At 50.1% G+C, this 18,600-nt stretch overlaps 1 protein-coding gene across 4 annotated transcripts in view; it reads left to right on the top strand.

Moving 5' to 3' along the window:
- The first annotated feature begins 683 nt into the window (after positions 1-683).
- The window catches only part of DENND5B (DENN domain containing 5B), a 205,063-nt gene continuing 187,146 nt past the window's right edge, over positions 684-18,600 (top strand). For all 4 annotated transcript variants that reach the window (XM_058283016.2, XM_058283014.2, XM_058283015.2 and 1 more), the window contains exon 1: positions 684-847. In XM_058283016.2, the coding sequence (XP_058138999.1) occupies positions 727-847 (121 nt within the window). In that variant the 5' untranslated portion in view covers positions 684-726. The remainder of the gene's footprint in view (positions 848-18,600) is intronic.

The following is an 18,600-nucleotide window of genomic DNA, read 5'->3' as shown; positions in this document are numbered from 1 at the left end:
TCAGGCACTGTGTTGTATGTGTGCCCTGAGTCCGGACCCTGCGTAGGGTGTGCCCCAAGGCTAGGCACTGGGTAGGAGTGCGGGTGTCGAGTCTTGACTCTGGGGGTAGAGGTGTGTGTTTCACAAGTGTCCACACTGGGTAGTGTCACAAGTGTCCGTACGGGGTAGAGGTGTGTGTGTCACAGCTGTCACAGCGGGTACAGTGTCACAAGTGTCCACACTGGGTACAGTGTCACAAGCGTCCACACTGGGTGGCGTGTGTCGCCGCGTGCACACTGGGCACACGTACGCGCGCAGCGGTCCCGACTGGGGGAAGGCGGCCGGTGCGGGGCCGCCTCCGGGAGCCGGTGACTCGGGCGGGAGCCGCCGCCGAGCAGCGCCCGCGCAGCGCGTCCCCCGTGTCCCCGGCCTCGCGGGGCGGCGTGCGTGGGCGTGCGTGGGGCCCCCGTGCCGCAGCCCCGCCGAGGGCAGCAGCCCGCGCACGGCGCGCCTCGGGGCCGCGGGAGCGCGCGCGCAGGCCGGGGCGCGCCTCCCCCTCGCCGGGGCTCCGCTCCCGCCGCCGCCCCGCCCCCTGCCCCGCCCCCTGCCCCGCCCCGCCCCCGGCCCCTCCCCTCCCCGCCCCCTCCCCGCCCCTGGCCCCTCCCCGCCCCGCCCCTCCCCCCGCGCCCGCCGAGGCCGCGGGACGCCGAGCCCGGGCGGCGGGAGCCGGCGCGGGGCGGCGGCGCGATGAGCGCGGGCGGCGCGGGGCCCGGGCCCGGCTCGTCGGGGGCCGCCTGCCGCTTCGCGCACTACTTCGTGCTGTGCGGGATCGACGCCGACAGCGGGCTGGAGCCGGACGAGCTGGCGGGTGAGGCCGCGGGGCGCGGGGCGCGGGGCGCGGGGCGCGGGGGCGCTGTCACTCAGCCGCGGCGCGGGGGCGGGGGGCGCGCTCGGCTGCGGGTCCCCGCGGGTCACCTTTGGCGCCTGCGGGGCGCGTCACCGGGGGCGGGACCTTGGACCCTGCCCGCGCTCGTCCGCAGCCCCGCGGGCCCCCCGGGGCGGCCCCTCGTCCGGCCTCGAGGGCCGCGCTGGGCCGGGGCTTGCTGGGGCCGCGGGGGCCTGAGCCCCACGCCCGCCTCCTGCTCGCCCCGTGGGACCCGCTCTCGACGTACTGCGTGAGGGGGACAGGTGACCGGGCCCTGTGGACTTCGGCGGAGCCGGTGTGGGCGCTTAGGCCCGGCTGGCGTGGGACAGCGTTCCTCGGGGGGCGCCGGGGGCCGCCGCCTCTGCCCTTCTGAAGGGCCTGCGGGGAGTGTGTTAAATAGTACACGACAGCCAGCACACCTGTCCAGCACACCTGTCCAGCACACCTGTCCGCCCCGAGATCCCGCACCCACCGGCCCCTCTCGGCCAGGGCGGTGACTCCTTAGTAAGTCAGCTTCCCTGCAAAGTGTTTTCAACAATCAAAACTGTTAAGTCTGGCTTTAGGTTTAAAAAAATCGGAAAAGGGGAAAAATGGAGCACCAGGTTTTCAGTAGGCATTCTTATGTAATCCTGTTTCTTCAGCCGAGACTTGTCTTCTTGGGTGAAGTACAGCAAGAGTGGCCGGATTAACATGGCTAAGGAGTATGGAGTTAGAGAAAACGCCTGCAGAGGGATTTGGAGAGATTCGTCTTTTGAAATTGGCGAAGGAATTACCTCGTTTTTCTAGGATCCCTTCTTTAAATATCTGAAACATTTGTGGAGCAGGGTCACGTAGAGCCCTCTCTCAGTGGTGAAGGATGAAAGGAAAAAACCTGCACTTTTTCTTCACCATCTCAAGTCTCCGTATCTAGCAAAGTGGAAAAAAAAAAACCCAAAACACCCATTGGTGTGGCCTGGGCCTCTTTAGGCAACTACTAGTGGCTTTAACACAAATAGTAAAAAAATAGTTTTTAATACATTTTTTAGAAACGATAGTTTCTCTTTGCGTTACTGTGTGTGAATGTGGATAATTGGATTTCTCCTCAATACAGGGTGTCTGAGGCAATAATCAGTGTTGCTTTAGTAATATTTCAGTATCATTCATTCATTCAGCAAATAGTTGTGAAAGCCTTCTATGTGTAGAATGTGTCCCAGGCACTGGGGACAGCTGAGAGCGAAACAGACATCCCTGCCATTACGGAGCTTACATTCTGGTGGAGTAATGCACACAATACACAAACAATGAAAATACACAGTTGGCCAGGTGTTAATACGCACTATGGGAAAAACCCAGCAGGGACTTGGGGTTGGGGCGTGCCGGCTGTGTGGTGACACGGCAGGGTTGGGGTTTTCAAAAATGTGGTCATTGAGGTCCTCGCAGAAAAGCCAACATGGACCAGTGACGTGAAGGCGATGAAACAAGTCCCGGTCCTTGCTGGGGGGAAGCCAGCACCGAGAGCCCCTGGTTGGTTCAGGTAGCAGCAAGGAGGCCAGCGTGGCTGGAGCAGAGTGAGGAGAGGAGTAGATGAGGGCGGAGAGAGAGAAGAGGGGTATCGTGTGGGGCCTCCTGGGTCGAGGGACGTTGGGCTCCGCGAGATGGACGCCGGCAGGTTTCGCGTGGCGTGGTGAAAAGACGTGATGTACCTCTCAAGAGTTGCTCTGGTTGTGTTGAGTGGAGTGTTTCGGGGGCACAGGTGGAAGAGGAGACCAGGTCAGTATTTGAGGGGAAAGATCTGGTAGTTTGGGCTAAAGCAGTAGCAGTGGCAGTGTGAGAAGCAGTCAGATCCTTGGTGTATTTGGAAGGAAGCGTCAACAGAACTTGCTGATGTTGATGATGACTGTGGTTTTCATATACAAAGAAAGGGATGGAAGATGACTCTAAAATTTCCAGCCTTAACAACCGTAAGAAATTCTCTCTTTGCTGACTGGGGAAGACTGATGGAGAAGTAGCTGGAGAGGATCAGGAGTCCAGTACTGGACGTAGCATGGCTTGGGTGTCCTCCACTGGACATGGTGGTGGATACGTCAGGAGGGTGAGACATCTGGGCTCTAGACAGGAAAGGAAAGCCGTGCCATTGGGTGAAATCACCTAGGGAGTGTGTGTAGATGGAAAAGAGGGACAGGCTCAAGGACGGAGTCCTGGAAGCTCCAGAGTGCAGAGGTGGGAAGGATGAGGAGGAAACAACCCAGGAAATGAAGGAGTCCAGCCAGGGAGACGCGGGAAACAGGAGAATGTGGTTACAACATGAACAACTAAGAATCTTCCTGACTATTTACATAGAGCTAGATTTGGGGAGAAGGAAATAAGGCCGGTGTACTAGGCAAATTAGTCAGAGGCTTGTTTCTGTTTTGCTGTGTTAATTTTATAGTTCATGGTAAATAAGTTTCTATTTCAGTTTTCTGGAACCCATCTATTTTTATCACACTATTTCTTAGCAAGTTGCTACCCTGCCTGTGGAAGGTCTTAGTTGACTTCTATTAAACAAATTCCACCAGTTGCTTTATAGTCTTTTTCTTAACATATGTATGTTCCTAAAATTCACACTCTGGCAGCGGTGGAACAATGAAATAAAACTAAAGACAAATACTACGATGAAGTAACCAATTAAATAGACTAATAAGACTTTACAATAAAAGTTTTCAAGGTTTCAGATTATTTTTTAGACATTCCTTCCTCGTAAAACCCAGCTTTAACAATGGAAAAGACTTCTTTTACTTGAAAATATAAACATATATAAATAGAAATATATTTTAAAATTGATGACCAAGAAGTTTTGCAGGGATATATACACATATATGTATGTATAAATGTCCTTTTTTTTCTTTCTATGTTTAGCTCTCCTTTGCCTCTCTTTTTTACTCGCTGTGATTTTCAAGAAACGCTATATCCAGAAATAAAAATTTCATTTAAATGTTAAAGCATAAATCTGTAAAGTTCCTTTAAATATTAAAGATGAGGAAAAGATTTCATAATCATATTCTTTATTGCATAAAGAAGAAAGGATGTATAAATGGTGGTAAATATTGGAATTAATTGATGTGAAAGCAACCAGATGCTATTTGAAAATTTTCTTTATGGCTTTCATTTCCTTTAAGACCTAGCTGTAAGAATATACATGATTTTATGTACAGCAATGAATCTCTTTGGGAGTGGGATAATGAGGGACATAATTAGGTCTTTATTTAAGTAACATAAATACGTAGGTCCCAAGAAGGCTTATACAGAACATTACACATGGTACACAGGATTTAAGAAATGAAGGAATAGAATGTTTAAATATGAGTGTAATTTGTATGTTCTTAAGAATGTCCACATGGTAGCCGGGAGTTAGTTCTACTGATAACTGTTGAAGCCTGCTGGGTGAGCCTCTGCCACAGACCTTAGTTTAGAGCTCTTCCTTGATATCTCTGGCAATTTTTAGATTGGGTGATCTTGGGTATGGTTTCCAGAGGTGCTTGGAGGCAGAGGACCATGAACTAAATTCAAAATATAAAATTTAGTTAAGACTGACAACATATCATGCTGTAATAGTTCTGGAAGGGACCTTAGACATCACTTACAGTAAAGAACTGAGGCTGAGAGATGAAGGGACCTCTCAGGGATTACATCTGACCAGCAGCAGAATCTGAACTAGAGCCTGGTTCTTCAGGAGTTTTTCTTATACCATATGCCCCGTAAGTTTACTTAAGCTCAGGAAAAAGATGAGCCTGACACGAGTTCAGCAAGCATTTCAAACATCCCCTTATTCCAGACTTGAACGTGTTATAGTTATGTCTGTTCCTGTGTCTTTTTAAAAAAATGTATATTAGTGTTTTGTGTTTTTTTTTTAATTTAATTTTATTTCTTTCTTTCCCCTTCCTCCTCATTTGTCTGCTCTTGTGTCCATTCGCTGTGTGTTCTGTGCCCTTGTGCACCCTTGGCAGCACTGGGAAACTGCGTCTCTTTTTTTTGTTGCATCATCTTGCTGCGTCAGCTCTCTGTGTGTGCGGCACCACTCCTGGGTGGGCTGCGCTTTTTCTGTGCGGGGCAGCTCTCCTTGCAGGGTGCTCTCCTTGCGTGTGGGGCACCCACACGTTGCGGACACCCCTGCGTGGCACAGCACTCCTTGCCATGTGGCAGCTCTGCGCATGCGCCAGCTCACCACATGGGTCAGGAGGCCCTGGGTTTGAACCCTGGACTCTCCCTTATGGTAGGTGGATGCTCTACCAGTTGAGCCATGTCTGCTTCCCCTAAATGTCTTTTAAAAACAGTATCCATGTGTGCAGGCTCGTGTGGGGTAGGAGCTGCCCTTGCCTGACCATCAGTGTGCCTCAGTCGTTGACTTTGCTGACCTCTTGGTCCACAGCAGACTGTGGTTGGGTTTTCAGAAGGTCTGGTCTGGTACAAGGGGCTGGGGAAGGAAAGAGAAAGAAATCGAGCATCAGAGTAAACACACCATCAAAATCAGATGCCTAGATATCAGCAAAAAATTACAAACCATACTAAGAAAATGGAAGATATGGGCCAAGCAAAGGAATATATCAAAGACCCTAGACAAGACAGGATTTGAAACAATTAATCAATGAGGTTCGTACAAATCTCCTAATTCAAATCAACGAGTTGAAAGATAATATGGCTAAAGAGATAAAGGACATCAAGAAGACACTGGGCAAGCATAAAAAAGAATTTGAAAACCTGAATAAAAAAATATCAGAACTTATGGGAATGAAAGATACAATAGGTGAGATAAAAAACACATTAGAGGCAGCAGATGTGGCTCAAGCTGTTGGGTGTCTGCTTCCCACAGGGGAGGTCCTTCCCACATGGGATTGTGTCCTGGTACGTCTTTAAAAAAACAAAACAACAACAACAAGAAGCAAACAAATGAAGAAATCAGGGGAGCTGATGTGGCTCAGTGGTCGAGTGCGCTGTTCCCACATATAAGGTCCTGGGTTCAATCCCTGTTCTGGTACCTATAATATATAAATAAATAAAATTAGAGGCATACAACAGCAGCTTCAAAATGATAGAAGAAAGAATAAGTGATACAGAAAACAACAGCTGAAGAGAGAAGAGAGGAGGAGAAGAATGGAATAATTAAGCAGGGCTCAGGGAATTGAGTGATAACACAAAACATAACATATGTGTCGTGGGGGTTACAGAAGGAGAAGAGAAGGTAAAAGGGGCAGAAAGAGTATGTGAGGAAATAATGGCTGAAAATTTCCCAAGTCTCATGAAAGAAATGAATTTACATGTCTAAGAATTACAGTGTACCCCAATCAAAATAAATCTGAATAGATCCACTCCAAGACATATACTACTCACAATTTCAAACGCCAAAGATAAAGAGAAAATTCTAAAAGCAGCAAGGGAGAAGCAAACCATCACATACAGGAATGGTCAGTAAGACTTAGTGCCGTTTTCTCATCAGAAACTGTGGAGGTGAGAAGACGGTGGTATGATAGAGTAAGGATACTGTAAGAGAAAAATTGCCAGCTGAGAATTTTTACCTGGCAAAATTGCCCTTCAAAGATGAAGGTCAGTTTAAAATATTCACAAATAAATAGAAACTAAGAGGGTTTGCAAAAAAAGAATCCACCTTTGCAGGAATTATTAAAGGGAGCCTTGTAGCCCACACAAAAAAGACAGGAAAGAGAGGCTTGGAGGAGAGTGTGAAAGGGAAGACTCTCAGAAAGGATAACCAAAAAAGTAAAAAGAAGATAAAAAAAAGATATGACACTTGAAAGCCAAAGATATAGTGGAAGTAAACAATGCATTCACAGTAGTATCATTGAATGTGAATGGATTAAACTCCCCAACCAAAATATACAAGCTGACAGAATGGATAAAAAACATGAGCTATCCATAGGCTGCCTGCAAGAGACTCACCTTAAACCCAGGGATACAAACTGGCTGAGAGTGAAAGGTTGGAAAATGATACTCCTCACAAACTGTCATCAAAAAGGAAAAGGGGAAGCTATACTAATATCAGACAAAACAGACTTTAAATACAAATAAAGTATGATACAGAAAGAATAAGAGGGACAATCTACCAGGAAGTAGTGAATTCTATGCATCTAACCAGTGTGCCCCCAAAAAAACATGAGGAAGCTGGCAAAACTGAAAGAAGAAATAGACATCGCTACAACAATAGTTGGAGACTTGAGCACACCACTCACATCATTAATAGAACAAGTAGACAGAAGATCACAGGAACCAGGGAACTTGAACAACATGCTAAGCAGGCTAGACCTAACAGACATACACAGAATGCTGCATCCCACATCAGCAGGTTATATATTCTTCTTGAATGTCTGTGGGTCTTTCTCCAGGTTCGACCACATTTTGGGTCGTAATGCAGCTCTCAATATATAAAAAGATTGCAGTTATACAAAGCATTTTCTTAGCTCATAATCGAATAAAACTGAAAATCAGTAATAGATGGGAAAGGGGGAAATTTGCAAATGTGTGGAGACTAAACAACACAATTTTAAACAATCAATGGTTCAGAGGAGTTGTAGAGAAATTAGTAAATTAGAAATTAGGTGAATGAAAATGAGAACACGATTTATCAAAACTTATGGGATACAGTGAAGGGGCAGACCTGAGAGGGAAATTTATAGCCTTAAAAGCCTACATTAAAAAAGAAGAAAGCTAAAATCAAAGATCTAACTGAAACCTGAGGAAACTAGAAAAAGAACAGCAAGCCAATCCCAAAGCAAGCAGAAGGAGAAAAATAATAAAGATTCAAGCAGAAATAAATGAAATTGATAACAACAACAACAACAAAAAAAAGAGAAAATCAACAAAAACAGAAGCTGGTTCTTTGAGAATATCAATAAAATTGACAAACCCTTAACTAGACTAACGAAGAAAAAGAAGATGCAAATAGATTAAATCTGAAATGAAAGAGGGGATGTTATCATTGATGCCACAGAAATAAAAAGAATCATAAGAGGATATTAGGAGAAACTGTATGACAACAAACTAGACAACCTAGATGAAATGGACAAATTCTTAGAAATGCAAAAACAACCCACACTGACTGTAGAAGAAATACAAGAACTCAGTAAACCAGTCACTATTAAAGAGATTGAATCAGTCATCAGAAATCTCCCCACAAAGGAAAGTCCAGGACCAGATGGCTTCACAGGTGAATTCTGCCAAGTATTTTGAGAAGAATGAACACCCATACTATTTGAACTCTGCCAGAAAATTGAAGAGGATGGAAAATTAACCAACACATTTTATGAAGCCAACATCACCCTAATTCCAAAGCCAGATAAAAATACTATAGATGAAGAAAATTACACATCAGTCTTTCTAACAAACATAGATGGAAAAATTCTCAAAAAAATACTTGCAAATAGATTCCAAGAGCATATCAAAAGAATTATACACCATGACTAAGTGGGATTCATTCCTGCTATGCAAGGGTGGTTCAACATAAGAAAATCAATTAACATAATATACCATATTAACAAAGTGAAGAGAAAAAAACACATGATCACCTCCATCAATGCAGAAAAGGCATTTGATAAAAATCCAGGATCCTTTCTTTATAACACCTTGAAAGATAGGAATAGAAGGAAAGTTCCTCAATATAATAAAGGGTGTATGTGAAAATCTCACAGCCAACATTGTACTCAATGGGGAAAGGTTGAAAGCTTTCCCTCTAGGATCAGGAACAAGACAAGGATGCCCACTATTATTCAATATTGTTGCAGAAGAGGAAGTAAAACTCTCATTTTTGTAGATAATCCTTTATTTAGAAAATTTTGAGAGGAGTGGGGTGGGGTGTGGGGTATATGGGAACCTCATATTTTTTTAATGCAATATTTTTTCTGATTTATGTATCTTTTTTAAAAAAGGCAATTAAATAAAAAACTTAAAAAAGGAAAATTTTGAAACATCTTTCACAAAGCTAATAACGAGTTCAGCAAAGTGGCAGGACATAAGACCAAAGTGCAAAAATCAGTAATGTTTCTGTATACTAGTACTGAACAATCTGAGGAGGAAAACAGGAAAAAAATTCCATTTTCAAAAAGCACCAAAAAGACTCAAATACCAAAGATGTACAGGACCTATATTCAGAAAACTACAAACAGTGCTAAAAGAAATCAAAGAAGACCTAAACAAATGGAAAGACATTCTGTGTTTATGGATGGAACACTAAATATCATGAAAATGTCAGTCATACCCAAACTGATTAGAAGATTCAGTGTAATACTGATAAAAATTCCAACAGCCTACTTTACAGAAATAGAAAAGGTGATTACCAAATTCATTTGGAAGGGAAAGTACAGCCAAACAACCGAAAGTATCCTAAAAAGAAGAGTGATGTGGGAGGACTTTCACTGCCTGACCTTGAAACATATTACAAAGCTACAGTGGTTGAACAGCATGGTGTTGGCATAAAGAGAGACACATTGGTCAGTGGAATAGAGAGTCCAGAAATAAACCCTCACCCCTGTGGCCAGGTGGTGTTTGACAAACCTACCAGTTCCGTGTTACCAGGACAGAACAGTCTCTTCAACAAATGGTGCAGGGAGAACTGGAGATCCATAACCAAAAGAATGAAAGAGGACACCTATCTCACCCTTTATACAAGAGTCAGCTCGAAATGGATCAAAGACCTAAATATAAAAGCCAGGACCATAAAACTACTAGAGATAATGTAGTGAAACATCTTCAGGATCTTGTAGATGGTGGTTTCTAGGATCTTACAACCAAAGCACAGGCAACAAAAGAAAAAATAGAGAAATGGGACCTCCTTGAACTTAAACACTTTTATACCTCAAAGGATTTTGTCAAAAGGGTGAAAAGACAGCTGATTCAATGGGGAAGATATTTGGAAATCACATATTTGATAAGGGTTTAATGTCCATGATATATAAAGAGATGCTACTGCTCAACAGTAAAAAGACAACTTGATTAAAAAATGGACAAAAGACTTGAATAGACATCTGTCCAAAGAAGAAGTACAAATGGCGAAAAACACATGAAAAAATTTTCAACATCTCTAGCAATTAGGGAAACGCAAATCAAAGTTACAATGGATATCATTTCATACTATTAAGAAGACAGAAAACTACAAGTTTTGGAGAGGATGCTGAGAGACAGGAATGCTTGTACAGTGTTGGATTGAATGCAGAATGGTGCAGCGACTGTGGAGGACTGTTTGACTGTTCCTAAGGAAGTTGAGTATGGACTTGCCACATATCCTGGCAATATCACTGCCAGCTATATACCCAGAAGAACTGAGAGCAGTGAAACAAACAGACATGTGCACATCAGTGTTCATAGCGGCATTATTCACAATCGCCAAAAGATGGAAACAACAGAAGTGTGCATCAGCCAATGAATGGATAAACAGCTTGTTGTACACCAGTTTGCTGTATACACATGATGGACTGTTATGCAGCTGTGGGAAGAAATGACATCGTGACACATATGACAACATGATTGAACCTGGAGGACAGTATATCGAGGGAAGCAAGCCAGACACAGAAGGACAAATGCCATACGACAGCACCAGAACTAATATGTTGTGTACACTCATGGAGTAAATAATGAGAATATGCGTCACCAGAAAATAGAAGGAGTTTGAGCATGGAAACCTGAGGGTTAATCTGGTGAAGAGGTTGTTAATCTTTGGAAATGAATAGAAAGGTAAAAACATTATAGAGTTTGTAAGTGGCATCACCATTATATGGGGATGTGTCTAAGGAAGTGTCTGAGGTCGCTTATATTACTAGAAGGAAGGCTAGATAGATGTGGGAGCGGTTGGTGAGCGCCTCCTTGCCGTGTATGCGGTCCCGGATTCAATCCCTGGTACCTCCTAAAAATAAATATATAAAATGAATATAAAAGACTTTAAAAAAGTGTAACATAGGACTATAACATAGTGAACTCTCGTGAAATATGGGTATGGGTAATATTGCCTATCAGACTTTTTCTTTAAAACTGAGTATATATATGTTATTGTTACATGATATTAATTATCAGGCCAAAAAAAAAGACATTATGCTAAGTGAAAGAAGCCAGATGCAAAGTACTACATACTGAATGATTCCATTTATCTAAAATGGAAATATAAATCCATTTATAATGATGGAATTAGACTAGAGGTTATGTCAGGCTGGGAAAGATGCAAGATTGAGAGGTGACTGCTAAGGGGTGTGGGGTTTTTCTTTTTTGGAGTAATGAAATTGTTCTAAAATTTTTTGTAGTGACAAATGTATAACACTGTGATTATACTAAAAGCCATGTTGATGTATACTTTGAATAGATTGTATGGTATGTAAATATATCTCAATAAAACTGCTTTTAAAAATGAAAATAAATAAAAAACAGCTAGAAACCCCTTGAAGGGTTTAAAAAAACTGCAAGGACTAGACAGGAAGGCGTATGCGAACGCCATAAAATGGGTTACAGACAAAATTCTGAAACAAAAGTTATTTGCTGTTTTCTTTACATTTCCATTTCAGTAACTTAACTATAAAATGTTTATTATTCATCTATTTTAAATTCCACATTCACATTAAATTACACTTCCTGCTCATATTGATAGCAAATGTCTTAAAGGTGCCAAATTTTAGCAGTGCTTTTTGTCAGTCCATGCAGACAAGTACGACACGGTGCAGGCGTCAGGTGAGGCCGTGCCGGCACAGGCGCTCAGGCTGGCGAGAGCTGGAGAGCGTGTAACGAAGCTCCCGCGTAAACGCAGCTCAGGGGGCAGCTGTTGCTGCGGCCCTTGGCCCCAGCGCCCGTTCTTCCTAAACAGGTGTCCCGGGAGACGTGGTAGGCGTTCGGCCCCGGGTGCCGCCCACACCCCTTCCGGGGCCGGGCCCAGGCCCAGGCGCGCGGCCGGGCGGGGGCAGCAGGCAGGGCGCGTGGCTGCCCTCCGGCCGGCCTGGGGGCCACAGGCTGCCCCCCACGTCCCCTGGCACTGGTCCGGGGCGGGACCTGCCTGGAGGGGCCTGGTGTCCTCCTCCTCCCTCTGACTGCCCTCAGCGAGTGTGGACCCTGCGAGGTGGACAGGCAGAGCCGTCCAGAAGTGCTCGCTGGGGCTGGGCTGCCGTTGGGGCCCCCGGAAGCCGGGGCCTGGCGGAGGGGGCCTGCGCTGCCCTCCTGGACGCTGCCTGCGCCGTGGCTGCCCTCCTGGGCGCTGTGGGTGCTGCCCTCCTGGGCGCTGCCTTCCTACCGCTGCCCTCCTGGGCGCTGTCTTCCTGGGCGCTGTCCTCCTGGGCGCTGTCCTCCTGGGCGCTGCCCTCCTGGGCGCTGTCCTCCTGGGCGCTGCCCGTGCTGCGCTCCTCCACTGTGTGCATCCGTAGGGTGCAGTGCAGCCCGCACCCAGCTGCCCCCCTGGAGTCCCTGTGTCCTCCCAGCCTTCGCCCTCGCCGGTGTTTCTGGGCCGCGCAGTCAAGCCGGCAGCGCAGACAAGCCCAGCAGCAGCTTCTCAGGCTCCTCCCCGTACCTGGGCAGGAAGCGTCCTCCTCTCTGCTCGTCCTTCCCGTCTGTCACCACCCCGCGGGTGCAGCCTGGGGTTCTGCTGACCGCTGCGCCGTCCGTCGGGGAAGCGCCGGGGGCACAGGGCAGACGCCCGGGCAGTGCGTGCCTGCCGGGCAGCCCGAGGTGGGGGTGAGCCTCGCCCCCGTGGCCTTCCGGCACAATCCTGCAGGTGCCCCTGGGCAGGTGCGCCTCTCCCCCTGGTTCATGCTCTGTGCCTCCCGCCGCCGCCACTTGGCGCCTTCTCACTTCTGCCTGGAACCCCCAACGCTACCCGTTTAATGTTTCATTTAACCCGTTGTATCCGAAATATGATGTCAACATGGAGTAATACAGGAATTATTCATGAGGTACTTTGCATTCTTTTTTCTCACTGCGCCTTTGAAATCCAGTTTGTTTTGTGCTTGTGCACCTCAGTTTGAACCAGCCGCACCTCGGCTGCTACACGCCGCGTGTGGCCAGCGGCTCCCAGCTGGACGCACGGCTGGGCCCGGCAAGCCTGCTTCTGCTGGCCTCAGGTCGTCCCCGGCGCTGCCCGCCCGAGGCCTGCCCGGCCGTGCTCGATGGAGTAGCGGCCCCCCTGCCCAGCAGCGCCGGGCCCCAGCCTGCTGGGTCCCCAGCAGTCCCTGAGCACAGGGCCTTGGTCTCTTCCCGATGAGTATGCACCCATTGACGGGAACAGTGCCTGGCACTGCCGGGCACGCAATTACATTGTTTCAATAAGTGAATGAGGTAGTTGGAGATGAACAGGACAGGGATGTGACTTTTCAAATGAAAATTTAAGAAATTAAAGTGTCTTTGATTTGTGTTTGGGATTTTTTTTTTAAGGTACCAGGGGCCGGAGATTGAGAGGCTGGCTTTTAACCACTGAGCTGCTTTGGCTTCCCTGGGTTTTCTGGTTGTTTTGTTGTTGTTTCTTTTTTGTTTTTTAGGAAGCATCAGAAACTGAACCCAGGCCCTCCCATATGGGAGGCAGGCACTCAACCCCTGAGCCACGTCTGCTCCCCAATGTGTGTGGGATTTTTAAACCCTAAAATAACAGCTAGAATGTCTTTAAAATGAGAACTTGAGATTGGGGGGCGGGGGGGGGGGGATGCTAGCGGCTGAATGATTGCTTTGAAAAGGTAAACATCAGCTTTGTGGATAATTGTTAAAATTTCCCGTCTATAATGTTTATTAGCCCATTCCTTCCATCTTGCAAAAAGCCATACTAAATAAAAGCACAAATCTTCATTACCAGCTTGCAGCAAGCATGCAACTACCATCAAGGTTTTAATTTTTTCTTTTAAAGCAAACTTGTCTTATTTATTTATAAACAAGTACCACGTGTTGAGCAATTAAGTGGTGAGTGGTGGTCATGAAATTCCAGTAAGTGGTCATACTAAAAAAGCACTTGAAACGACAGTTGTGGTTTTAGAGGAATATCTTTGAAATTGCCTTCAGTAGTTTCCTTCTTCGTGGGGTCCCACACCAGTTTTGGAAGTGAGTTGCCAGGGCAGTTCTCTTTGTTTTTTATTCCCGTCGACACTCGGTCTTTGTTGTGCTTTCTCCACTGTTCTTTTCCATCTAAGCCTTGGCTTTTTAAGATGGCACCATTAATGGCCCCTGAGGCAGAGATGCTGGAGGTTTCCAGGAGGACACTGCCTTCCCTGCTTTGCTTTCCAGACGCAGCGCAGGGGCGGCGCCCGGGCGGGAGGTGTGCCCCGAGGGCTGGCAGGCCGGGGACGCGCGTGTGCGCGCGTGGGAGAGAGCGGGCTGCGTGCCCGCGCGCGTCCGGCCAGGGCCGAGACCAGCTGATTCTAGGTTAAATACTGCGTTATCTTGGTTACCGCGGCTCGGTGAGTTACCTGTTATCCTGCTGAAACCGCGCCGTTGGTGGAACGCCCGGTGTCAGTCCACGGCCACCTCCGAAACAAAGCCCTTCAAGTGGCTTTCGTCGAAGGAACTGCGGGAAACGCGCCGCGAGGCCGTGAGGACCCTCTGTGGAGTCGTGGCCCCGCGGGCGAGGTGCAGCGTCGCGCCTTGAAGGGACCGGGGCGCGCGGGTCACGGCCGGGCAGAGCCGCGCGTCCGTCCCGGGCCCCCAGGGCCGTCCTCGGGCAGCGGCCGCCCCGTGCGCGTGGGGACGGCCGGGGAGGACCGCGAGCCCGCCCAGGCGCGCCGTGGGTCGGGGCCCTCCCCGGGGCCGTCCCCACGCGCTCCTCCCGCGTGCTTTCCCGGGAGCAGGAGGACGGCGTGTGCGCCCCGAGCCCGGAGCGGCCAGGCCCGCGCAGGCCGCGCCTCCCCGGCCGAGCTGCCCCGCGGAGCCGGGGCTGCCCCCGCGCGAGCCTCGCAGGAGCCGCCGCTCGCCCGTGGACTTCCCCAGGGTGTTGTCCATAAGCCAGGACCCCGTGGGAGCCTGCTCCTCGACTCTGCAATCAAGGCGGTTTCTAGATACTTTATCTTAATGCGATGGTGTCTAAAAAAGGCTCGTAAACTGTACCGTGCAGTAGAAACGTGCGGTGCGATGATAACTTTATTTTTTAAAGATTTATTTTATTTCTTTCCCCTCCCCCGTTGTCTGTTCTGTGTCCATTTGCTGTGTGTTTTTCTGTGTCCACTCATATTCTTGTCAGCAGCACTGGGAAGCTGCGTCTCTTTTTTGTTGCGTCATCTTGCTGCGTCAGCGCTCTGTGTGCGCGGCCCCACTCCTGGGCAGGCTGCACTTTTTTCACGTGGGGCGGCTCTCCTTGTGGGAGGCACTCCTTGTGCGTGGGGCTCCCCTACGTGGGGACACCCCTGTGTGGCAGGGCACTCCTTGCGTGTGGCAGCTCTGCGCATGGGCCAGCTCACCACACAGGCGAGGAGGCCCGGGGATTGAACCTGGACCCTCCAGGTGGCGGGCGGACGCCCTATCAGTTGAGCCACGTCCCTTCCCGAGGTGATAAGTTAGAATTGCACAGTCTTGTAAGTTCAGCCCTGCTGTGAGGACGAGAGTGTGCATCTTTAGATGGAGTTGGTGGACCTCTAGGTTGTAAACGGTGAAGCCCTCTTTGAAAGTACTTTCTAAGGGTCTGTGTCCTCGGCCTCAGGAGCCTTGTGTGAACACCCCGCTCCCACGCCTGTGTGATTTTCACTCGCCCGCGCTTGGGGAATCGAGGCGTCCGCTCTGAGGACGGTGGGGGCTTTTTGCCCCTTCCTTGTCATCCTCTTTTCCAGCACAACATGCTCTTGCTGTCATTTATTTAACAGGACATTTTTCTAGAGTTTGAAGAAACGGTCTTAATTCTTTAGTACAGCTTGGCACCAGTTTGCTCACAGAGCAGCTTTTGCACTCCCCCCCCAGTCCCCGCAAAGATCATCCTTATTTATAATTTAGTTCTCATGAAACCACTGCCCATTGCTCTTGTGGTTGTCGCTTCTCTCTTATAAAAACTTGTAGAATGAGAAATAATTTTTGGCAAAATGTTCCAGCCCCATTAAAATCTCAGTGAGGAAAATCTTTCTGCCATGTAGCTAAATCCCCCGTTTAGCTCCGTCCCCAGCAGAAACTGGCAAGAGTTTCTTCTCAGGTTTAATACTTTCTTTCTAGCCTCCCTTCATGCTTTGCTTTTTTTCCTCCCCCCCCCTCCCCCCGAGTCCTTTGAGAAAGCACGGACCTACCTGCTCCACCAACAGTATTTTTCTGTGTAAGTTTTATATGCATTGTGGTAGATCAGGGCCAAAGTAGCAAGAAGGCGCGGGGGTGCGGGGGTGGGGGGCTGGGCTGGGGGTCATCTGTGCTAGTGCACGGTCCTGATCTGGGCGTGCCTCCTAGTGCACCCTGTCCTGACCTGGGGGGGTGTCTCCTTCCTGACCTGGGGGTGTCTCCTAGTGCACCCTGTCCTGACCTGGGCGTGTCTCCTAGTGCACCCTGTCCTGACCTGGGGGGGTGTCTCCTTCCTGACCTGGGGGTGTCTCCTAGTGCACCCTGTCCTGACCTGGGCGTGTCTCCTAGTGCATGTTCGACATGGGCGTGTCTGCTAGTGCACTGAGTCCTGACCTGGGCGTGTCTGCTAGTGCACTATGTCCTGACCTGGGGGCTTGTCTCCTAGTGCACCGGGTCCTGACCTGGGGGTGTCTCCTAGTGCATCTTGTCCTGACCTGGGCGTGTCTCCTAGTGCACCCTGTCCTGACCTGGGCGTGTCTCCTAGTGCACCCTGTCCTGACCTGGGCGTGTCTCCTAGTGCACCCTGTCCTGACCTGGGCGTGTCTCCTAGTGCATGTTCGACATGGGCGTGTCTGCTAGTGCACCGAGTCCTGACCTGGGCGTGTCTGCTAGTGCACTATGTCCTGACCTGGGGGCTTGTCTCCTAGTGCACCGGGTCCTGACCTGGTGTCTCCTAGTGCACCCTGTCCTGACCTGGGCGTGTCTCCTAGTGCACCCTGTCCTGACCTGGGCGTGTCTCCTAGTGCACCCTGTCCTGACCTGGGCGTGTCTCCTAGTGCATGTTCGACATGGGCGTGTCTGCTAGTGCACCGAGTCCTGACCTGGGCGTGTCTGCTAGTGCACTATGTCCTGACCTGGGGGCTTGTCTCCTAGTGCACCGGGTCCTGACCTGGGGGTGTCTCCTAGTGCATCTTGTCCTGACCTGGGCGTGTCTCCTAGTGCACCCTGTCCTGACCTGGGCGTGCCTCCTACTGCGCCGGTGTCCTGACCTGGGCGTGTCTCCTGGTGCACAGGTGTCCTGACCTGGGCGTGTCTGCTAGTGCACCCTGTCCTGACCTGGGCGTGTCTGCTAGTGCACCCTGTCCTGACCTGGGCGTGTCTGCTAGTGCACCCTGTCCTGACCTGGGCGTGTCTGCTAGTGCACCTGTCCTGACCTGGGCGTGTCTGCTAGTGCACCTGTCCTGACCTGGGCGTGTCTGCTAGTGCACCCCGTCCTGACCTGGGCGTGCCTCCTAGTGCACCTGTCCTGACCTGGGCGTGCCTCCTAGTGCACCTGTCCTGACCTGGGCGTGCCTCCTAGTGCACTGTGTCCTGACCCAGGGGTGCCTCCTAGTGCACCTGTCCTGACCTGGGCGTGCCTCCTAGTGCACCTGTCCTGACCTGGGCGTGCCTCCTAGTGCACTGTGTCCTGACCCAGGGGTGCCTCCTAGTGCACCTGTCCTGACCTGGGCGTGCCTCCTAGTGCACCTGTCCTGACCTGGGCGTGCCTCCTAGTGCACTGTGTCCTGACCCAGGGGTGTCTCCTAGTGCACCCTGTCCTGACCTGGGGGCGTCTGTGCTCAGGCTGGCCCAGGTGACCCTTGTGCGTGGGGTGCCTTGCTCCCAGGACCCCAGGGCGCTTCCTGTCCCGGCGAGGCTGGCTCAGCCTAACGTGAGCGTCCGGGAAGTGCAGGTGGCTGCGTGCCGGCCGCCGGGCTGCTGGGAGCATCTCGCGTCCGGGCCGCGTGCCTTCTTTTTAGCGAGCGCCCTGGCCTGGCTTTCAGAGCCCTGACTCGGCGCTGGCGGGGAGCGCCGCTGCCCGGCTCCCCTGGCTTCCGGCCGTGGTTCGCGGGAGCATTGACTGTGACGTCAGCGTTCATGGAACAGTGGGCGCGGGTGGCGCTCCGGGGTCGAGCGCCTGCTTCCGGGGTACGGGGTCCTGGGTTCCTAAAAAATCCCATGAAAACCCGGAACAGCGGGGGTGGAGCCACGGAGGTGCTGATGCCGGGCAGGTCGTCTCGCTGGCGGCCTCGCTCCCGCCGGGCCGTGCTCGTTTCCTCCGGGCAGCCCTCGCTGCCATCTATTCAAGTCAAAGCCGGGAAGACGCGCTCGCTCGAATGCCAGAGCTTGGGCATTCTGCCGCTTCCCGTGGCCCTCGTGGAAAGGCTCGTGTTTGCTGGAGGGGCCAGTGAGAGGGTCACAGCGTGGGTGCGTGCAGGGTGGGGGGCAGGACACAGAACATTAAGACCCACACCCAGGTCCCCAAACCCTCTTTCCTGACCCCCTGCTCTCTCAGCCCCCCTTCCCCTTGGAAACATTTGGCCTGGACCCCGAGCTTTAACTGCCGCTCCGAGAAGTCATGAGCAGTGTTCTCCTGCACGGACGCTGAGCCTCCTGCATTTAGTGCCCTCTCCCCCGAGGAGGAGGAACGCGCAGCTCTTCCCAGTGTGGACAGGAGGCTAGGAAGTGGATACGCTTGGGTGAGTCCGTGAGACGCCTGC

The sequence above is a fragment of the Dasypus novemcinctus genome, chromosome 20 (assembly GCF_030445035.2).
Source record: "Dasypus novemcinctus isolate mDasNov1 chromosome 20, mDasNov1.1.hap2, whole genome shotgun sequence".
NCBI classification, from domain to species: domain Eukaryota; kingdom Metazoa; phylum Chordata; class Mammalia; order Cingulata; family Dasypodidae; genus Dasypus; species Dasypus novemcinctus.
Note: the sequence above shows the minus strand (reverse complement) of the source record. Positions and strands in the feature narration are given on the sequence as shown.